Raw genomic sequence first — 24,027 nt, 5'->3', positions numbered from 1 at the left:
TCTTCTAGTAATTATGCCTGTAGAAAAGCACATTCTCTTGTGGAAAGGGAGATGAGAAATATTTTGTCATCCCACCCTTTTTTCTTTATTTGTAAGACTTTCATACATTGGAGAAGGTGATGGTGAGAATAAACCAATGTAAGCAGTCATTAAAATGTTGAGATGAAAATATGTACCAACAATTTAATAATTCTTTCTGCTGAAATCAATAGAAAACCCATTTTAAGATGAGAAATTAAATTGAAGAAAGTTCATGAACAGTGTACAGTATTTCACCCTATAGATTCTGGATTATCTAATTGGCTCTGTTTCCAAGAGAAATGCCCATGCTTCCTTTGACATATATTTCCCTTGAACTATGCTAAAGGGAATAAAAGGTTTGGAAATAAAATTCAGATTAGACACATTTTGTGCAATTAGCTGTGCAAGTCTGTTTCTTTCTCTTAAGGATTCACCCCTTGAATTGTTTACTCCTTTTTATTTTTGGGTAAAAACCACTTAACTTCTTGCCATGGAACATGGCCATACAGCCTGAAAGACTCACAGCAACCCACTTAAACTTTTTTTTTTTTTTGCTTTTCATGAGATTTTATCTACTTGTGCTTATATTCAATAAGATACGTCCATTGTTTCCCTCAGTCCAACACTTGGGCCAGTTATCTTACCAGTATTTTCTGATTTTAATATCTGTCTAGCCACGTGGTTAGACTCGAGGACTCATTATTAGAGTTGAGAACTAGCACATTCCAGAGTTTCAGGCTGGGATGCATTTATCTATAATTACAAATGTTCCAAAATAAGTCATCCCAGACAACTGAATACAGACAGTCCCTGAGTTATGAATATCTGACTTACAATTGGTAGATATGAACAGGGCAGAGCTGGCCAGCTGGGGAGTGGTGGAACAAGCTCCCACCCTTCCTCCGCAGTCAAGGCTGGGGCAAGGGGCAAAGGAAGGCTTTCACCAGCCTGCCTTCCTTGCCCCTTGCCAGAGCCTTAGCTGAGGAGGAACATGAGGGAGTTTCTCAGCAAGCTTCCTCCTTTCTTCTCCAACCAACTAGCTCGAGTTTCCTTTTAAAAATTTACTTGTTCTGAGTTACAAATTCAACTTAAGAACAAACTTAAAGACATGTGTTGTTTATAAATTAGGGACTGCCTATCATTAAATATTTTGGACAATGCAGATTAGTATCCCAGTGGCCATCTCCATCTCTAAATTGTTTCTTTTCTAGTCAATAGAAAGGAGACTCTTGGTATCCATGTGATTTTAGTACCAGGACTTCACGCAGGGAGCAAAAGGCACACATGCTCAATTCCTTGCTACAAAGTGCACAAGAGAGGGGACTGCAATCCAGTTTGGTCAATAACCATAACAACAAAATCTCAAAGCTTGGGGGAGTGGGTCAGAGGAAATACATCCTCCCATTTCCACTACTGCTACATTCCTTCCAAAGACAGAACTTGGCCTGTCCCTGTCATAGGCAATGCAGAACTGAAGAGAACTCAAAAGAGCACACGAGGTATAAGTGGAATGTGGTTGGGATGTGACCCATCCCTCCAGCCATCAGTTTTTCATACTCCTATTATGGGGCATGGCAGGTGCCTTGATGTGGCACTTTTGTTTGTTCCGTTGCAGTGCCAGAGTAGACAGCTTGAAGGCAGACGAGATTTTAACACCCACTCTTTTTACCCTCCCCACACCCAAAAAGAATCCCTGTGGGAAGGCGAGCAGGTACTTGCCAAGCCATGGTAGATGCAAGAAAAGACTGAAGAGGGAACATACTTAGGAAGAAGGCATGAGAAAGATAGGATATGATAATTTGAGGGGTTAGGGGTGGGCAGTGTGGTGGTGTAAATTGTATTGTTAACCGCAATATGTCTACATCTATACATATACAGACAGCGAAAGAAATATAAATTGGGGAAAAGAATGAGAATGCGGTCTGAAAGGAGAGAAAGAAAACAACTTGCTTCTACTAAGGATCCAGTGCAAAGGCAGTGACAAGACACAAAGGGGCAGACAGGCTTTTATAGTAAGCATCTATCAAAATGCATAATGCAGACCCTCTGCAGAGAGGCTTGTACAGTAAGTCTTTAATAAAAATTACCATCCCATGCTACATAAAATGCCCCAAATGTCAGGTGCATTTCATTCTTCAGATATGTAGATTGCTAGACTTCAGACTGCTAGATATTGCTTGTGCAGGAAGGAAAAATGATTAGGAAGGAGGGAAGGATGCTTTTTTCCAGTTTAGGCAAAGGAGTGGTAATGGGTGGGAGCTAGTTGCCTCTGCCTCCTGTTAGGTTCCTGTTCCAACATTGACTTGTGTCGATTCAGGTATTTTTGGTTTGATTTTTTGTCAAACATTTTTTGTCTCATACATGAAAATATATGATACATATAAAGAGAGATGTGATGATGATAATAATATAAATGGGCTGCTTCTTAAGTGTTTTCTAGGGAATAGCAATCCTTATCAAACTCTTTCAACTATTCAGACTTACTTCTTATTTATTTATTCATTTACTTACCCTATTTATACCCCACCTTTCTCACCCCTGAAGGCAGCTTTACATATACGCAACTATTTGATGCTTTAAAACTGTGTACAATTAAAATAAACATTTTAAAATAGAATTTAAAATCCATTAAAACGTTTAAAAACGTTACAATCACTATTGCAATGCTTACACTTCTAGTTCAGCCTTGAGAAGCACAAATCACACTATGGAATGTCAAATTATATTTGGATTGGACATAGGAACAATATTCCAAACAGGAGTACCTAATACAGAGAGAATTTTGCCCATTGAAGTGAACCCTCTTTTCTTATGGCATGCTGAAGTATTTCCTAGTTTTTATCCCTCAAACCAGGGTTTGTACATTTACATCACATACTTTGTGCCTGAATAAACATGAATCGGTGCAGTATTTTCTCAAGGATGTAATTTATCCCAGCATGTTAGGATAGAAATCTCAATATGGAGTCAGTGCTTATTTGACCTTGTAACTCCTTGTAACAAGAAATTATCATATAATCAAAAATGTTGGTTATGGTCCTTCCTTTAATTATAACTTCCCATGAAAAATTCGTACTTAAATATTATTTTGCTTTAGCATTGTAAACTTCATAGTGAATGAAAAACCATAAAGAAAATATTGTTTTGCTTAAATTATTCGTCCCACGCCATGTTATATCATATCTCAATTTTATCACAGCAAAGTATGTATTGTAAGTTGGTATACTCTTCTTTCTATAAAATTTACCACTTTAATTTACAATAAAATTCTCAAAAGTACATTCAGACTAGATTGAACAAGACATTATTACAACACACTTATAAAAACTGCTTTTAAAGTATATTAGAAATAATTGCCATAGACACAACCAGTTAACAGTCAATTATCTTTATATATTTTAATACTTCTGTTCTTTCAAAATGTTCATTGCCATATTAAGTTGAAATAGTTACCTTTAATAGTAGCTAATGTGTTTTCAGATATACTTAATTATGAACTACTGAGCAAATTTGCTTAAGGAGCATTCCAGTTCTGACATAATATTCATTTTTAGAAGAAAGGGATGACCTTAACAGCAAGTGTATCTTTAATGAGAAGCCTGTTTGTGTGTGCATACATTCCTTGAAGCATCATGTCATATCCCATGTCAGGACACTTTCTAATCTATCTCTAGTCTTACTTTACTAGGCTACATGCTGTTCCATGGCTAAAATGCTGGCAGTGAGGAAACTATTCTAAGTGAAGCAGCAGCAAGCATATATAATTGGCTTATCAAGAACCTTACAAGAGAAACTAGCTGACTGCTCTTAACATACAGTGGATGACACACTACTTTCTTTATGGCTTGTTTTGGGAGACTGAAAGGCAGATATTAAAATCAAAATAAAGCCAACATAGATCCAATATAATAAATAAATAAATAAATAATGGATTTATGTTGGCTTTATTTTAATATGTGTATTTTATAGAATGTTTACAATGATTATATGTTTTTAACTATATTGTAATCCGCTTCCAGTCACAAGGAGAGGCAGGTAAGAACTAAAATAAAAATAATAATTATTATTCTTATTGTAAACATCCTATAAAATACAAATATTAAAAATTATTTTTATAAAATACATATTAAAATACAGTAGAGTCTCACTTATCCAACCTCCACTTATCCAATGTTCTGTATTATCCAATGCAGTCGGCCTTTTAGTAGTCAATGTTTTAGTAGTCAGTATTTTCAATACATTGCGATGTTTTGGTGCTAAATTCGTAAATACAATTATTAATACATTACTTTACTGTGTATTGACCTGCTTTTTCTGTCAATTGGTTGTAAAACATGATGTTTTGGTGCATAATTTGTAAAATCATAATGTTATTTGATGTTTAATAGGCTTTTCCTTAGTCCCGCCTTCTTATCCAACATTTTCACTTATCCAACATTCTGCCAGCCCGTTTATGTTGGATAAGTGAGATTCTACTGTACACATAACAAAGATTAAAACACAGGACGTGAGTTGAACATTCATGATTAAACTGACTGGGTAGGATTGCCAGAAGATTGCCAGTCTTCAAATATTTTAAAATTCTGGCAGCTCATTGAGCAGTTAGATCTCTTCCGACAGATAATTCAACAGTCTTGGAGCAGCCAATGAAAAGATCCTCTGGGTGATGTGGTCAGTTCGGTTCTGGCAGGGTGAAGAAGCCACTCTGCAGAGAACCAAAGTGTTCAGGGTGTGTTGTATTGGAGAAGGTGATCCACTTGGATCCAAACCATGTAGAGCTTGGTCAAAACCAACACTTGGTACTTTTCTCGGAAACTAATTGGCAGCCAGTGGAGTGACTTTAGGATAGGTGTAATATGTTCATTCCTGGATGTTCCTGTAACATCAATCTGGCTGCTGTATTTTCAATCAAATGGAGTTTCTGAACATGGTACAAAGGTAGCCCAATGTAAAGCACATTGCAGAAGTCCAACCTTGAGGTTTCCAGTGCATGAACTACCATCTTTAGGTCCTCCACATCTAGAAACGAGCACAGCTGGTGTATCACCTGAAGCTGGTAGTAAGCACTCTTGACTGTTGCATCTATCTGAGGGCAGTATGACATCTTCACTTCTTCAGTTTCATTGGATTTATTGAATGATCCTGTCTTTTAACATGAATGTTATTTTTTTTACTGTTGTTAGGATTAACAAGTTGAGGAAATTTGACAATCATCATGAATTCGTCATTAAATGTAAGCAGAGAAAATTCTGATCTTCTACTGAAGGATGTTCATCTAGAAAGTAATGACCTGTTGGCTTCTCCAGTACACACACAAAATGTCCATGATGGTACTACTACAATGGAAAATGCACATTCTTACTTTGGAGAAGAACCATTAATGGGACATTCACTTGTACAGATAATAGACTGGGATTCACAAATAAGCCAAGATCAAGACTCTTTGAAGCACTCAAGATGTCGTTTTGGAGGCTCTGCTGATAATATATTATCTTTAACTTTGAATCAATCAATTCTTCCTCTTGAGTGGAAAGTTTTGAGATCTAGCCGATCACAGGACACACTGGCACAATTTTCAGGTATCCCTCAAGAATGTACAGATGGAGGATATAAACCATCAATGGACGATAACCAATACACTGTAGATGATATAATTGGAGATGATGTTGTTTTCAGTATATTTCCCCAAGTTTTAAAGCATAATCAAGGTAGTACTTACATTGCAGATTTTAAAACAGTTCCCTCAATACAACACTTTGCATCACCAACACCCCAAAATGCAAAGCAATCTCTGAATGTTTCTGAGTGTATAGCACTGCAATGCCCAAGAACAGAAAAGTTGCTGGAAGCTGGAATACAAGTTAATCAATCACAGAGTTCAGGTAACTAGGATACTTTTAAGTTTAGTTGGAATTGTTGAGTGATTCACCAGTGTAATTTTCTTCTCTATCTTTTTTTCCAGCTGTTGATCAAGATTCAAGTTTTATTGATCAGGCTTGGATATCAGCTACTTCTCCTAAAAACTTATATAATGATACTTCACCATTAGCTGACTTGGAACATCATGTTAATCATCATAAGGTTAAAAAAACATCATTTTTGCTGGTTGGGGTGTGAAGTGAGATATACTATGTGTTTTTGGATTGTTTACCATACATATTGAAATTCAGTTATGATGATTCTGCATCTTAGAATCATCATAAACAATAATTACATTGTGTTAAAAATCCATAGTGATCCTTTGAGATGGCTGGTTCTAATAGAAAGACTTTTCATAATAATCAAATAAATGACCATAAAACTAGGGAAGAAACCAGATACAACAGATACATATCAAACCTTTCTTGTATAGAAGTTGGGTAGGAAAAGCAGTCCAGCTATGACTATCTCCAGATGCTTTGGCAGCTATCATAATCTGAAAGTGTTATACAAAACTGAAAGTTAAGACCAAGAAAGATGATAACATAATAAATTGAATTGTTTGGAAAAGGTTATTATTTCCCTTTATTCTGCCTTGATTATTACAGTTCTCTAGAATGTGTTCAAGTAAACAGAAGAGAAAGATATGAAATCACAATGAAACAATGTGAATAAAATGACAAAAATCTCTGGGGAGAGAATTTAACTCTTGTTTGGTCATTTGTCTCTGTTCTATGTTATGGCATTGAATGTTTGCCTTTATGTGCAATGTGATCCACCCTGAGTCCCCTTCGGTGTGAGAAGGGCGGAATATAAATGCTGTAAATAAATAAATAAAATAAATAATATGAAATCAATTGTGTAAGAAGCAGTAGGGATAGAGGGAGTAAGACCGCTAATACTTTCATTTATCTTTTGACCGTATCCCCTGGTATGAAGCTGCTGGGCCCTTGAGATCTTCAGAAGAAGCCCTTCTCTTGGTCCCACCTCCACCTTAAGCTCGGTTGGTGGGAAAGAGAAAGCGAGCCTTCTTGGTGGTTGCCCCTCGACTCTGGAACTACCTGCCCAGGGAAGCCAGAATGATTCCCCCCCCCCCCCCACTGTCCTTTGAGCAGCAAGCTAAAATCTTTTTATTCAAGCAGGCTTTTAAAGATGAAGATGTTTAAGATCAATTCAAGGGGGTCCTGTGGTTTTTAACTTTGAATGTTTTACTGGTTTTTATTTGGGAATTTTTAATCAGGTTTATATTTAATCCTGTTTTAATGTTCATATATTTGTATATGTTAAATGGTTATGCTGATGCTTTTATGTTAAGCCACTTTGAGTCCCCTTCGGAGGAGATAAAGCAGGGTATAAATAAACATAAATAATAATAATGACAATAAGGCTGACTATATAGTTGCCGTGTTTCTTGCTGGCTTTCCAATATATACTGCTGCTTGATCATGCAATGAAGGAAGAGAATCTAATGTGTGTGTATGGCAGAGGGCCAAATATTAATGAATATATGTATGACTTCTTTTCCAATATCTACAAAATGTCAGCAGAAGTCGTTAAAAAGAAATTACATGAAACATACAAAACAGTAAGTGATAAAGTTGTTACCCAAACTGATTATTTTTACAGATCATCTTCATTACAGAAAGATGCTTTTTAACAAGTCTGATTCATACAATAAACAAGAAACACAGGGAGCTGGCTGTATTTTGCTGGAAAGAGACCCACTTGTCTCCTTTGTGTTTGTTGTGTTATACCAGACTTCTGCAGCAGCTGTTCAAGCTGTGTTTTTGACAAAGCCCTGCCTCCGTGGCTCCGTGGTGGTTAAATTGTCAACACAAAAGCTCTTTCTGGATGTAAATGAAAGGCAGTGCCATTATAGAAAAGCTGCTGGGGATGCTGAAGGTAGAAATATGAATACTGACCAAATGAATAAAACAATGGAGGTAAAATAGAAAATGATTTTTTTTTAAGGGAAGGGTGTTTTTTATACTTTCTGGGCAGAACAATGAGTGTACCAAGAACAAAAGCTTTATGCTAATAGCTGATTTTAAGATAATACTTTCCGTGTATTAATAGGAAGTACTTATGATTAAGCTAAAAGAAAGTACAGTGTTCCCTCACTACTTTGTGGTTTGCTTTTCGTGGATTCACTCTTTTGTGTTTTTTTAATAAACACTAAAATAATAGTATAAATCATAAATATTGTAAATCCTTCTTTCTACTTCCTTCCTAAGGAGAAGCCGAAGGAAGGGAGAGAAAAGGAGACTGAAACAGCTTTGTTTTCACCTCACAAGGCAATGGCAGCGGCGGGAGCACACATGTGTGTGCTTGAGAGGCGAGGAGAGGACAGAAATGCTGCTTGCAAACAACATAAATATAGCATTCCTACTTTGCAGATTTTCACTTTTTGTGGGTGGTCCTGGAATGTAACCCCTGTGATAAGTGAGGGAACACTATTACAGGAAACAGATTTCAAATACTTGATTGTCTCTTGAATTTTTTTTAAATACGGTGAACAGTTTGATTTTTCAAAGCTACAGGCTTTCAATTCTTATTCTCAATATACATGGGCATTCAGTATTTTAAGAATTTTTCTTTTACCTAGTGTTTTATTTATTTATTTACAGCATTTATATTCCGCCCTTCTCACACCGAAGGGGACTCAGGGCGGATCACATTGCACGCATAAAGGCAAACATTCAATGCCATAACATAGAACAGAGACAGAGACAAGACGCAGGCACGGGCTGGCCTCGAACTCATGACCTCTTGGTCAGAGTGATTTGTTGCAGCTGGCTTGCTTTCCAGCCTGCGCCACAGCACGAGAAAAATGAGTGTTTTCTCATTTTGAAGACAAGACTTCAATCCTCCAGCACTCTTACTTGTTTCTGATTATATTTGTGTGTGTGTAATATTAATTGAACTTTGAAGAGTCCCTATGGCCATTGTAGTGCCTGTAATTTCAAAGGGGAGAGGATATGCAAGCACCACCCTACTCCAGCAATTTAAAGACTGTAATGAGGTGGGAAGGAATGCAAGCTTTATATCAGTATATTTGATGTGTATTCTTTGCTGTAATTTTAAAGATTAATTTGCTGTGTTTAATTTAGAACGATCAATCTAACCACAATTATTTATTATCTTATTACTGTGATACTAAAAACTGTCACAAAGGGCTCTTTCAGATTAGTCTAAAGCAGCCTGAGTTCTTGGGATGCAAGGTCTTGTCACATCTACATCCACTCATTCCATTCTTTTGAAGGACTCTTTGTAGGAATTTCTTAGTTCTGCATTTGGGCTCTTCATTCTAAAAAAAAAAAACAACCTAGGGATGGTTTACTGAGATAGTATTATGATTTGAAGGGCAAATTTTCTCCTTTTTAATATCAGAAAAAAAATCTTACTATCCACACCAGGGGTCCTCAAACTTTTAAAGCAGAAGGCTGGTCCACAATCCTTCAGACTGTGGAGGGGCCGAATTATCATTTGGAAAAAAAAAAAACCGGACAAATTCCTATGCACACTGCACATGTCTTATTTGTAGTGCAAAACAACAATGAAAGAACAATACAATATTTAAAAATGAAAACAATTGTAACCAGCATAAACCTATCAGGATTTCAATGGGAAGGGTGGGCCTGCTTCTGGCCAATGAGATAGTCAAGTGAATTAGGATTGTTGTTGTTGTTGTGTGCCTTCAAGTCATTTCAGACTTTGGGCGAGCCTAAGTCTAAAATTATATATTTATTCATTTACTACATTTATTTATTACATTTATATCCCACCCTTCTCACCCTGAAGGGGACTCAGAGCAGCTGTATGTACATACAATATATTATATTATTAGCATAGCACAATATTAGTAATATATATATATATATATATATATATAATATATATATATATATTATATATATTGAACGATACCACTATATTGTAATATGGTATTATTATTAATATATTGTATAACATAATATTATTATCAATATTATATGTATATACAATATATATTATTAAAATGATATAAAATATTATATTATAAAACTGAGGGCGGGGGCCAGGTAAATGACCTTGGAGGACCGCATTCGGCCTCTGGGCCTTAGTTTGGGGACCCCTGCACTATACTGTAATATTATATGTAATATATAACATATAATTAATATTATTATATGGTATTAATATTATATTTTATAACATTATAATATTATTATCAATATTATATGTAAATACAATATATTATTAAAATGATATAAAAATATATTATAAAACTGAGGGCGGGGGCCAGGTAAATGACCTTGGAGGGCCGCATTCGGCCCCCGGGCCTTAGTTTGGGGACCCCTGATCCAAACTATAGGCATTACTGTTTATTAGAAAAGCCACTTGGGTTGCAACCATAATAGTTTAGATTTAGAACCTGTCCTACACTAATGTGAGCACAGCAATTTATTTTACCATTGTGCACATTATCATTCTATAAATTCAACAACCCGGGTTCTACATAATAGCTTTGGTGGGTGCTGGGCCTTTATGTAATATTGTACATGGATTTAATGTTGCAGTTCTTCCAGTTGTTGAATTTCTCATAAAACTAGAGCACTTCTACAACTGTGTTGTGAGAATATACCTGGGTCCATCCTATCACACTTCCAAGGAACTGCATATAGTAGTAGTAGTGGTGGTGGTGGAAGTAGCAATATTTATTACTGTTTTATTTCCATTTCATTTTTCCCAATGGAAATATTTCTTTATTGACCATAAAAGGTCAATTCAAAAAGGAAAAAAATGTGCATCAGCATATTCTGCTTGGCCCATGCAAACAAGACATGAGAACCTCTTATTTTTTTCCTATTTGGTTTTTCTGTTACCCTTCCTGCTCTTCCCCATATATATGCATTCAAACACATATATAAGCATAAACACATATATAAATGTGGGATGAGAACATACACAAATATCCAGTCCTGTATATCTCAATGTTGTGAAATATTCCTATATTAATTTAATTATAGTGGTACTACAACTGTTAGGTCTTTAGACTGCTTTGAGAGCTGCAATAAATTAAGAGCATATAAATAGTTTTAGTGTAAAGATGATACATTATATTGTTCAAATGCCCAGTATCAATTTTAAAGACTGTCTGACTTATAAATAGAAAAAGCAAACACCATATATGCTAATGCAACAGCCCTTGTTTAATAGTCAAATTGAAGAGTAAATACTTGAATATAAACTGACATGTTTATCTATTTATGTTTGTAAACCAACAAAGACGAGAGACTTGCTTGTACAGTCTAAATTTCAGCAAAAATGTCCAGTTGAAAACAAATGGGAAAGGACAGACATGAAGAATCTTCAGAGCAAAGGCCAACTTCTCTTCAAGGAACAGAGTCTGAATCTTACTGACAGTAGCAAACAGAACAGCAAGGTAAAATGCTTTAAAAGTACAGTAGAGTCTCACTTATCCAACATAAACGGGCCGGCAGAACGTTGGATAAGCGAATATGTTGGATAATAAGGAGAGATTAAGGAAAAGCCTATTAAACATCAAATTAGGTTATGATTTTACAAATTAAGCATCAAAACATCATGTTATACAACAAATTTGACAGAAAAAGTAGTTCAATACACAGTAATGCTATGTTGTAATTACTGTATTTACGAATTTAGCACCAAAATATCACAATGTATTGAAAACATTGACTACAAAAATACGTTGGATAATCCAGAATGTTGGATAAGCAAGTGTTGGATAAGTGAGACTCTACTGTATAATAATTTCCTCTTATTATAGATATGATATGCTTTTAATAACAATGTAAGAAACAGAGTCTGTTTCTGTGCAGCAGAGTGAACCGATTGTGCAGCAGAAGAACTGTTAAGGGTGCTCATTGAAATAATATAGAGGTCTTTCCATTTATGTTGCCACTGAGACATAGCTTTTGTGTAACTACTAAAGGAGAAATTATGACTTAAGGCACGAGTGAGCCTGAAGTCATAATTTCTCCCCTGAAGTCATAATTTCTTCCTACAGTAGTTTCACAAAAGCTGTGGTTTGTAACTTCCATTGGGCCTAGCCAGCTTAGTCAATGGTGATGGATTGTGAGAGATATAGTTCACATAAAGGCTTGAATGACCAGTGCTTTAAAGATCTCTGCTTTGTGATATCTAAAGATAAGGTTATGGCAGTATAGAACAATTCATTCAAGAGTGTCTGCTGCTCTGAGGATTGCATTCACAATATGAAAAACAGAATGCATGTTTCAATTTTCTCCACCTTCATAGCGTAATAGCTCAGGGGTCCGAACATGTAGAAGAGTAGAGCTTCAATCTCTGATAGTAGGACTGGGAAAGACCGATGAACCTGCACCTATTCTTTTTCTGGAAGCTGGAGTGCAAATCAAGTAAACTGAATTCCTTCTGAAATGGATAATCTTAGGTTGTACATTAGTTTATGGCAGATGGCAATAGTTTGCTTTAAGAATAAACATAGCCCAGTGAATGAGCTGTTGCACTTAGCTGGACTATTAAGCGTCATATAATACAAATAAATAAGGTATCCTTCTTTGAACATAAGAACAGAGTAAGAAAGAAAATTAAAAAAAATAAATCAGTTCAATAAAAAGTAAGGAAAAATATTTACATTTGGTTTTTCAACAAAATAAATTCCAATGAATTCATATTGTAGGCTGAAAATGTTAACAAAGAAGAATCCACCGACAGTCTACTGATATCTGAATGCAATTCTCCTATCATCCTGCAGCAATTTATTGGTATGAAGGCTTTGTTTCTTTATTCGACATTCACCAATTTTTATTTTCATTAGAGTGTGTATTGACTTGTGCTAGAGTTAATGCAAGGTGTGCTTTTCATTCTTTAATGTTGTTCTTAATATTATCCTGATTCTAAAAATACTAATACTGACATTAAAGTCTTCAGTTTTGCAAGCTTAAGTATACTACTAAACTGGAGATAAAGCTCCTCAATTTAAGTGACTCTTTGTCACTTAAGCATATTTGGCTGCAACCTGAGCATTTTGAACTCCATTATATTGCAACAGGAAGAAAAAAATGCAACACAATTTTATCAATTGTTTATTATATTTTTTGCATAATACAATGTTTTCTTAGAGGAGAATGAAACATAGGATTGAAGTTTTGAGTAAACCAGGTCTTAAATATATTCACATCTGGCTGGATCACTTTTATGTGTACTTGTATCTTGATGTCTAGTGAATCTTAAAGGCCAGATCAGCAACCTTCACAAAGCCAACAAAACAGCTGTCTTACAGCTAGCAAAGGCAAATGAAGAAATTTCACAACTGAAGAATGAAATGGCTCTGTTAAAAACTGAATATTTACAACAATTAGCAAATTGCACTGAAGAAAATCTTATGTTGAAGAAAAAGGTATGCCATCTTTTAAGGGGAAGTGGACAATTCATCTTTAATATCCTCTACATTATGATTTTAAACCTGTTCTTTTCCTATTGGAGTTACAGGGAGTAAAACTGATTCAGTCATACGTAAAATTCACCAAATAATATGGTGGAACAACATTTTTATACACACACACACACACACACATATATATATCTTGTGTTTTTACCACCTGTATATATTTTCAATTAATAATTGTAGGCACCTTTAGCACACTTTTGTTAATTGCACAGTCTTAAACAGTAATGAATAAACTATGCTGTGCATTGGTAGGCAGATTGATTGGAGTCTCCTTATGGATTGGTTTCGGCTCCAATTATTTCACAACTAAATCACTTCGCTCTCCTAAATATATTTGCTGAAGAAGTCATGTAGCAATCCAGGAGTGTGGTTTTGTGTGAGATGGATTCTCATACTGAAAATAAACTCCTAGAAGTAGAATGTGCCCAGAGACACCAAATTCCTTTATCCAAAGTGTATGTCTTTTAGCTGTAGCTCTTATACATCAAATAGCTTTCAAAAAATAGATCCTATAAAACTGAAGCCTCTCTGCCCCTATTGCAAGTAACTAACTTTCTGCTTTTTGAAGAGTGGCACATGGGAAAAAAACATCCTAACCTAGCTCTTTTTGTTTCTGCATTATATTTTGCTTATAGTATTTCTCGGGATATGTATATATAACATTAAGTTAAATGAACTTGAGAATTACAAGTCATTATGAAATAACCCCCTTGGATTCATGGGGGGGATATGTTCCAAGATCTTCTGTGGCTACCAGAAACCATAGATATTTGTGAAACCTAGTTGGCTATATTTCTGCCAGAATCATAGGGCTGAAACACACTGGAAGACCTAGAGAGGCCCACAGAGACTCTTGGTGGGATTGGGGTGGGGCAACCATGGGTAAATGAAGCTGTGGATATTCAATGCATAGAGCAAAGGATTATACTGTATACATAGAGCTCAAACACAGTTTAATCTATTTTTCCTCTTGAAAGATCAACAGGATGCACAACTGCCATGGTCCAGTAGACACTTATGAGCAGGCCCTGCATGAAGAAATTTGTGAGCTGAGGAGTGAATCCAGGAGAATAAGGGAGATCAGTCATCAGCTGAATGAGGAAAACCACAGACTGAAAGAAGAACTATGGGATGTAAAGAGGCAATATGAATTGCTAATGCATACACTAACTGGCAAACAGGATGGTAAACTAATACCCATTAGAGAGTATATTGACCAGATTCTTACAATGCTGAGTTAATAACCCAGATTGTTTATTTTGCAGAAGACATGAGACCACACATGAACCACGATACTATCCGTTTATTTCAACCAGTGATTATATAGATTATATAGTTGCATTGAGTACATTCTTCTACATGGCTAATGCACGTGTTCCAATGCCATGTACAGTAAAGTCTCACTTATCCAACACTCGCTTATCCAATGTTCTGGATTATCCAACACATTTTTGTAGACAATGTTTTCAATACATTGTAATATTTTGGTGCTAAATTTGTAAATACAGTAATTACTACATAGCATTACTGAGTATTGAATTACTTTTTCTGTCCAATTACATGATGTTTTGGTGCTTAATTTGTAAAATCATAACCTAATTTGAAGTTTAATAGGCTTTTCCTTAATCTCTCCTTATTATCCAACATATTCACTTATCCAACATTCTGCCGGCCCGTTTATGTTGGATAAGTGAGACTCTACTGTATTTAACAAGCTAGGAAGACAGAATCAAGGAGGTTCCTATTCAACTTAATCCTGTATGTTAGCTGCAGGATTCAGTCATATCAACATGGAAGTGAAGTCGCTCAAGAGCAATGGTTTCCAATCTATGGTCCTTGGGTCTTTGGGACTTCAATTCCCAGAAGCCCCAGCCAGCTTGCCCAACTTTCAAGGGTTTTGGGAGCTCCGAAACCCTCCAAAGCACCTGGAGGAGTAAAGGTTGGGAACCACTGCAAGAATACAATGTATAAGAAAATATTCCAGTATTGTTTTTGATAACTGGAAACAGACTCTGCATCAGAGGACGTTGATCTATTTGTAGAATAATGGGCATCCAGAGCTGCCCCAACATGAGCTGGAAATGACTTGGAATAGGAGATTAAGGCTGGAGAGAACTACTGAGGAGAAGCAAGAAATTCAGGAGAATGCTTAGGTGGTGGCAACTGCTTAACAAAGACCTGTTGCTGTAGAAGAGCTTGTTGGTACTGCTGCATCATAGCAGGATACCAGACTCAACAGAAAAAGTCTATTGTTGAAAACGAATGATTCTCTTTAAAACTTGTTGCAATAGGAGTTTTTGTATGTAATTTACCCTTTAGAGTAGCCTGTTTCCATGTTGAACTGTGGATGACCCTATCAAACAAAACAGTTCTACTAAATTCCACCACACAAAAAATGTCTGAAAATTCATTCTCAATTAGAATACAGTTAAAATGCCAAAACTCCTTAGCACAGTGCCCTTTAGTGACGAGTGCAAGAGCCAGGAATGGGTGAAGGCAGTGTTTCTGTTTGAGTTGCACATAACACATACTACCCTTGCTGCCTTGAATTGTTTCTATTTGTGCAAACTCATTATGAAATTCACCCATTCTCACAAACTACTTTTAGTATTTTTTATTCCCCATGGGACCCGATCCAGCATTAAAATACTAAAAGTGAAATTAAACAAAATATAACACCACACAGAATCATGGAGTTGGAAGAGACATTGTGGGCTATCCAGTCCAACCCCCTTCCAAGAAGCAGGAAAATAGCAGTCAAAGCACCCCCGATAGATGGATAGATCCAGCCTCTGTTTAAAAGCCTCCAAAGAAGGAGCCTCCACCATAGTCCAAAATACTAACAAGGGGTTCACTGGTCTACTTTATGCTTCCATAACAGGTTATTAATATTGAGAGGAACAGTTAAATGACTGCTGAAAACAATATAGAGTCTTTTACTACTTATACTTGCTTAGGCGATCCCTCTAGGCCGAGGATGATGGTCCTCCATTTCTGGTGTCTTGGGGGTGTGTCCGCAGGTGGCTGAAGAGACTTATTCTTGATCCGCATGTTCTCCTGCAGTGAGGACATCGGTTTCCAGGTGGAAGGCGGTCCCGGTCAGGGTTGGCTTGACGGGCCTTCATATGGCATGTTTCTCCCTTAAGCCCTCCATTCATGCCTCTTCGAACTCCGCAGCACTGCTGGTCATAGCTGACCTCCAATTAGAGTGCTCAAGGGCCAGGGCTTCCCAGTTCTCAGTGTCTATGCCACAGTTTTTAAGGTTGGCTTTAAGCCCATCTTTAAATCTCTTTTCCTGCCCACCAACATTCCGTTTTCCGTTCTTGAGTTAGGAGTAGAGTAACTGCTTTGGGAGATGGTGATCGGGCATTCAGACGTGGCCAGTCCAGTGGAGATGATGGCGTAGGAGCATTGCTTCAATGCTGGTGGTCTTTGCTTCTTCCAGCACACTGGCATTTGTCCACTTGTCTTCTCAAGAGATTTGCAGGATTTTTGAGGCAGACCTGATGGAAATGCTCCAGGAGTTGAGTGTGATGTCTATAGACCATCAATGTTTCGCAGGCATATAGCAAGGTTGGGAGGACAATGACTTTATAAACAAACATCTTGGTATCTCTAGGGATATCCCGATCATCAAACACTCTCTGCTTCATTCAGAAAAATGCTGCACTCGCAGAGCTGAGGTGGTGTTGTATTTCAGTGTCAATGTTGACTTTTGTGGAGAGATGGCTGCCAAGGTAGAGGAAATGGACAACATTTTCTAATGTTACACCATTAAGCTGTATTCCTGGCATTGAAGAGGGCTTAGCTGGTGCCTGTTGGAAGAGCACTTTGGTTTTCTCAATGTTCAGTGAGGCCGAGCTTCTTGTATGCTTCTGCAAAGGTGTTTAGAGTGGCTTGTAGGTCTACTTCTGAATGCGCACAGACAACATAGTCTTTTACTACAGTCAAAACAATTTTACAATACCTTACAATGACTATTCCAGAGATCTAAGTGCTGTTACTGCCAATGCTATAAAAGAGAGTAGTTATCCACGTAGCCTGGCATTTTTCCAATTACTGTCTACCACAGATTTTATCACACAAGTATGTTGGAATTTTGGATTAGATACTCAAGAAAAATAGTTTGGTACCAGAAATTCTATAGTTAACAACTAAATGAGTGTAGTTAGTAAAAATTCAGCTATTAAATAATGTAATGTTAGTATCATGCATGATAAACCTAATGAAATTCAGTGGGCTATATCAACAGTGATGAATCATGACAATTTTCTTAAGCAAACCTTTTATTTTTATTAAGAAAGTCTTGAGGAATGTTTCAGGAATAATACCTCCCCTTCATCCATAAATAGTGACTCAACAGACATTCTGATTGCTGGATACTGTGACCCTGAAGTAGCAAAGAAAAACAGAAACTTAAAAGGTATGTTCAATTAGATTTGCCATCCCAGTTTCTCAGTATTATATTCGATTGTTTTGTTAGTCATGAATCATATGAGTATTATATGATCCAAATTCAATTGCTAGTCCTAACTAGATTAGAGCTGAATCAATGGGCTGAGTCATCAACCCAATAGATTTACTCCATGTGGGACTAACAATTGGATTTGGGCCTGTGCTGTTATAATCTTTCACTTACTTATTTCAGCTCCTGTTCACAAGATAAAATAAAAAGCAAGATCCACCATGCTGATTAAAATTTGAAAAGCTTAGAATTTATTATAATCACTGTTTTCCATATAAAAGATGGCAATACAATGTGATAGACTTCATGGGGTGCAAAATACAAGGAAACATCTCCTGTACTTGGGATTATTAACTGCTAGCAATACATCTATAGGTTGTATTCAATAGGTATAAAGTATACACCTTCGAATTGAATTCCACACGATAGTGGATGTTTTCTTCCCTGCTGTTAAAATTAGGGGTTTAGTATTTGCCTCATAATAATGAGAAGTGGTGTAATTGTATCAAGTTTATGCAGTTTCATCGCAGTAATTCCTAAAGGCAGGCTGACAATTTCACAGTGCCCCCCCCCCCCCAATTGCCTTCAATGTATATGCTCAAAGGGGTTGAGTTCCTACTTGCCTCAATTCAGTATCATAGTGACAGCATCAAGTGACTTTATGCAACAAATGCTGGGTTAAAAAAACATATTCTCTTGAATTTTAATATTTTCTATTACATTTTGTTACGTCATATGTCTCAGCGGCTCCTTTTCTGGGGTGATAGCTCTGATGACAACATTCTGCAAGCACTTGACATCCATGAGTAACCGCACTGCAACAGATGGCCAGTTTGCTTCTTTGCTTTTCTTTATTGGATGTTGATGAAAACATATTGTAAAATCATCCAGTTCCAAGGAACTGAACTTAAAGTTATAATTTAAATAAATGTAAAGTCCCTTCCAACCATATTTCATGCAGCACCACCCTACATGGTGTGTGCATGATGCCACTACCATGCAATTTGTGAGGGAGCTGAATATTTATCTTTGTTGATACTGGCACCTTCTTGCTGAATGGACACACCTTATAGATTCTTTTGCAAAAAGCAAACAAAAAAAAACCCAGTACCATCCAGCAGCATTATTGTCATTATATACTCCAATGCATCTTCTTTCAACCATGCAATAATGTCAACTTCAAAGCCACATGGGCTATGTCTTTCTTGGAGAGTCACTGGTGGCTTCCCCTCACTGTTCAAAGTATGGTGCTCAAATAATTGTTGTGGCCAATCATGGCCTGACTACAGAAACCTATTTTGTTATTATATTCATGCTAAAGTATATCAGTGTCCATATTTTTAGAATTTCAGTAACTATTAAGGTGTGAAAAAATAGAGGATAGTTCATGAACACCTGATGTTACAGAACTAGCCAACATAATTATGTCAGTGCAAATATATAAGTGAGACACAAATATTTCTAGTACCCTTTTCTATTTTTATCAAGATAATATAACTGAGGAAAACATAGAGATGAGTGGCAACAATGTTTCTGACATAAAGCAACACAGACAAACATGTCACAAGAGCTCTATGGAAAACATCTCATGTTCAGCTTCAAGCCGTTTCTCTCAAATGGATGCTTGCAGCAAATATTCTCCGCACAGGTAAGCAATCATATAATTTGAGTTCATACATTTAAAACACCTCTTACTGCCAAACACCTCTTACTGTCAATAAAATTTGTTATAATGTATAATTAGTAGAGTTGTGCATTTGTGTGGAATTGCTATTAGTTTTGTGTAGTTTCATTCATGTCGTCTCATTTTCATATTTGTGTTCCGCTAACGAAAATGGGCCGCCTATATGACATGAATTTTCGTCTGGCTAACGAAAAACACAAAAATTTCCTGCCATTGGCGGCAATGGGAGGGCTTCCGAGGCTCATCCCCCCTCCTCGGTTTTTGGGCTAGAGGGTTGAAAATCACCACACACGGAGGGCATTTCAATCCCTTTTAGCCCACCAACTTTTAAAACATTTGGATTTACCCCAGAGTATTATTGTTATTAATAATATTATTACATTAACCCCTTTCCACATATCAGATCTAATCCTGAGGCATTTCTCTCTGCTAGGCTGAGGTCAGATTCCCAGATCCATATATATATATATATATATATATATATATATATATATATATATATATACATACACACACACACACACACACACACACACACACACACCCAAGTACACATCAGCTATAAGCCCTCTGTCAGTACCTGTTTATTGTTACACGGCAGAAATGAAACGAAAGCAAGCACAATGACTATGTTTTCAATTTTGTGTTGCCTCTCCTTTCCTACAAAAATGTCATCATCCATTTTGTATAGATGAATGGTCAAAACTAAATGATAGCATGAAGGAAACGAAGAAAAAAATTTCGCACACATCTCTAATAATTAGAGTCTCGTTTGTTTCAATTTGAATTGATCGGTTCAGGTCCTACACTCTGAAATACCAAAAATAATTTTCTTCCAGCATGTGTTACATCTATTCATAGCTCTTGTATATTGGAGCTCACTAATTGTTGCCTAAAGAGGGCAAGAGAGCAATTGAAATAGGGTGCAGTACATTACAATAAAACATTAATAGATGCAGGGTGTAGACTTGAGATGCCAGAGGTTCAATAGGAACGGACTGACATTCTGCAAATCCACTGCCATGCAGTTCTGAATTTCAAAATGCAGAGACTATTAACCTTATCTAGTATAACTGCTTATTGTGTATTATAATTGCCTCCTGTTTTTCATGTTATCTCCCAAAGTAGCTATTTAAATTTAATATTCAGAGCTAGGGAGATATACTCCTTCCATTGGAAGGGACATACTCTTCTGTAGAGTACTCAAGTCTTATTTTGGGCTGTTGATTTAGAGGAATCTAACCCAAGACAACACAAAATTTGCCTCAGATAAAAGAATTCCTTCTGGGCTGGTCATTTTGCTATAGTAGCCAAAAAGTTCTGGTGCTAGAAGAGATCTCCAGTAAGTTAAACTGTTGAATGTATGGCTAACAGTAATCTACAACTGCCTCTCCCAAGAACTAATCAGCAAAAAAAAAAAAAAAAAGTCTCGCAGGCTTACTCCCAAAATGAATGTGAGGTTTAGGCTTCAAGTAAACAGTAAATGTTTGTTCTTATTCTAATGTCTGCATATTTCATCCAAAATGGTCAAATGTTGTAAACACAGAATAAATATATCAACAAGCCAAGAAATGTTTTTGGCTAACCAAGGAGCTTCAGGGGATTTGAACGTTGGAGTGAATGTTCTATTTCTGACTTTGCAGTCCATTTCAGCTGAACAATCTTTTCTATAATGCTGTCCAAAAGCCCAGTGCAAATCCTTTAAACATACAAGTTTCACAAATGTTACCATTATTTCTAGTACTCTGCCAGGTAGACTAAATTTACCCAAATTTGCAATTAGAACCCAAAGAAATTCAAGACCACTTAGGTATGTCCCAAATAGACATGATCTGAGACAGCCATGTTCACCTCTTAAAACACACTGAAGAATACACCCTAAAACTGGGGGGCTCAGGCTGTGGCGCAGGCTGGAGAGCAGCTGCAATCAATCACTGCAATGAATCACTCTGACCAGGAGATCATGAGTTCGAGGCCCGCTCGGAGCCTATGTTTGTTTGTCTTTGTTCTATGTTAAAAAGGCATTGAATGTTTGCCTATATGTGTAATGTGATCCACCCTGAGTCCCCTTCGGGGTGAGAAGGGCGGAATATAAATGCTGTAAATAAATAAATAAATAAATAAATAAATAATTGTGTTATTAAATTAGAAATTATCTAACAAAAGGACTATTTTAATGGATTGATGTAAGTTTAAATATAGAATTAAGTTATTAATGAGAAACAATGCTAATGAACCAATTTTTTTTACATTTTTCCAGCTATTTGTTTGTTTTTATTAAATAGCTAAAGGAATCTTTATCTTCCTAATCTTCAACCTTTCTAATAAACAAGTAGTAAGAGCAGTGTGGAAAGTAATTGGTATTGTGTTGTTGAAGCCTTTCATGGCCGGAACCACTAGGTTGCTGTGAGTTTTCCGGACTGTAAGGCCATGTTCCAGAAGCATTCTCTCCTGACGTTTCACCCACATACGAACATATAGGAAACACTGCATGAACACCAAGCACAAAGTAGCTGCACACAACAACATCCTGCGGAAACTTACTGGCAGTGCATGGGGTGCAGACCCACAATTAATAAGAACATCAGCCCTGGCCTTGTCTTTCTCAACTGCTGAGTACGCCTGTCCTGTCTGGCACAAGTCTGTCCATGCGAAGCAGGTGGGCATAGCACTGAACGAAACATGCAGAATAATCACAGGATGCCTTAAACCTACACCTGTCGATAAACTCTATAAGCTAGCTGGCATTGCCCCCCCCGATGTGCGATGGGAAGTTGCTACTAACGGTGACAGAAACAAGGTCAAACATTGTGAAAGCCACCCACTGCATGACTATCAGCCTCCTCCCAGTAGACTCAAGTCAAGGAGGAGCTTCATGAGAACCACTACTCCTCTTGATGTTCCCCCAGAAATAGCAAGGGTGTCCCTCTGGGCAGCTAAACCAGGCAATCCCAACTGGATGGCCCCCCATGAGGGTCTTCCTCCAGGGGCAAACCAAGAATGGGCAACTTGGAAGTCCCTAAATAGACTCAGAAGCGGAGTGGGCAGATCAAAAGACAATCTGGCAAGATGGCACTACCTGGAGGAATCCTCCACCTTGTGTGACTGTGGAGCAGAACAAACAACTCCTCATATCTATGCTTGCCCACAATGCCCTGCCTCATGCACGGAGGAGGAGTTGTTTAAAGCTATGGACAATGCAATTGCTGTTGCCCACTTTTGGTCTAAAACTATTTAGCTGTTTGTGATTCCTTTATTTTATCACTTTTAAACTTATTTATTATGCAATGCTTTTGACACGAAATAAATAAACCCACATCTATGACAGGTATCCTCAGAGGTTGTTGAGTTTTGTTGGAGACTAGGCAAGTGAAGTTTATATCTAGAATAATTCCACTAGAATTATCGAATTTAAAAAGCAGAGAGGAGAGATGGCTACTCAGTTTTTATGTCCTCCTTCCAGAACTTGGAAACAAGTTACAAATTACCTGTACTGATGAACTGTTTTTCTTTTAATAACAAAGTGGTTACAAAATTATTCTTGAAAAGTAACATAATGACTGAATACACGGTTCCTTTACTAGTGCAACATTTTATAGAGGATATTTTAGAACTACATTATTTTAAATGAACTTCAAATATTATGACATCTATATATATAAAAAGATAAAGTTGTTTGCACAGTGACTATAACAACAAAACTAAACGTCCCAGAAATACAAAACTTGGCAACACAACGCAAAAGCCTTGCCTCCTGGTTACAACAACACAATCACACCACAAAACTACAATCCGGACCCACAAAACTCACAACAACGCATCATGACTATAACAACACAACTAAACGCCCCAGAAATACAAAACTTGGCAACACAATGCAAAAGCCTTCCCTCCCAGTTGTAACAACACAACCACACCACAAAACCACAATCTGGACCCACAAAACTCACAACAACACATTGTGACTATAACAACACAACTAAACGCCCCAGAAATACAAAACTTGGCACATAACTAAACACCTGAGAAATACAAAACTTGACAACACAATGCAAAAGCCTTGCCTCCTGGTTGTAACAACACAACCACACCACAAAACCACAATCCAGACCCACAAAACTCACAACAATGCATTGTGACTATAACAACACAACTAAACGCCCCAGAAATACAAAATTTGACAACACAATGCAAAAGCCTTGCCTCCCAGTTGTAACAACACAACCACACCACAAAACCACAATCTGGACCCACAAAACTCACAACAATGCATTGTGACTATAACAACACAACTAAACCGGATTGCCATCTGTCTGAGGGGTTTGGCCGGGGTCTTCCTCCATGACAAAAAGAAAGAAAGGGGTTGGACTGGATGCAAACTACAAATCCCAGCACCCCATGGCATGGAGTCCATGCATTTCAATTAGAGGCCTCTTCCTTCTCCCTTTCCCCACCATCTAACCCACTGACCCAGTCCCATGG

General features: G+C 37.0%; 2 protein-coding genes across 16 annotated transcripts in view; one reads left to right on the top strand and one right to left on the bottom strand.

Moving 5' to 3' along the window:
* tab3 (TGF-beta activated kinase 1 (MAP3K7) binding protein 3) overlaps positions 1 to 24,027 on the bottom strand; it is a 113,512-nt gene that overhangs the window by 26,678 nt on the left and 62,807 nt on the right. The window contains exon 9 of one of the 9 annotated variants that reach the window (XM_062977186.1): positions 13,169 to 17,786. The exons of the other annotated variants lie outside the window; for them this stretch is intronic. Within the exon in view, the coding sequence (XP_062833256.1) occupies positions 17,753 to 17,786 (34 nt within the window). The 3' untranslated portion in view covers positions 13,169 to 17,752. Of the gene's footprint in view, positions 1 to 13,168; positions 17,787 to 24,027 lie in introns of those variants that run through there. 9 annotated transcript variants of the gene reach the window in all.
* LOC103278344 (uncharacterized) overlaps positions 1 to 24,027 on the top strand; it is a 50,858-nt gene that overhangs the window by 10,888 nt on the left and 15,943 nt on the right. The window contains exons 2-9 of one of the 7 annotated variants that reach the window (XM_008107358.3): positions 5,205 to 5,903; positions 5,984 to 6,102; positions 11,210 to 11,365; positions 12,626 to 12,710; positions 13,170 to 13,345; positions 14,374 to 14,581; positions 17,697 to 17,819; positions 19,350 to 19,509. In XM_008107358.3, the coding sequence (XP_008105565.2) occupies positions 5,237 to 5,903; positions 5,984 to 6,102; positions 11,210 to 11,365; positions 12,626 to 12,710; positions 13,170 to 13,345; positions 14,374 to 14,581; positions 17,697 to 17,819; positions 19,350 to 19,509 (1,694 nt within the window). In that variant the 5' untranslated portion in view covers positions 5,205 to 5,236. Of the gene's footprint in view, positions 1 to 5,204; positions 5,904 to 5,959; positions 7,884 to 10,033; positions 11,366 to 12,625; positions 12,711 to 13,169; positions 13,346 to 14,373; positions 21,903 to 24,027 lie in introns of those variants that run through there. The other 6 variants (XM_008107359.3, XM_062977191.1, XM_008107362.3 and 3 more) reach the window with 6 other exon arrangements.

This window comes from Anolis carolinensis, chromosome 3 (assembly GCF_035594765.1).
Source record: "Anolis carolinensis isolate JA03-04 chromosome 3, rAnoCar3.1.pri, whole genome shotgun sequence".
Taxonomy (NCBI): Eukaryota; Metazoa; Chordata; class Lepidosauria; order Squamata; family Dactyloidae; genus Anolis; species Anolis carolinensis.
Note: the sequence above shows the minus strand (reverse complement) of the source record. Positions and strands in the feature narration are given on the sequence as shown.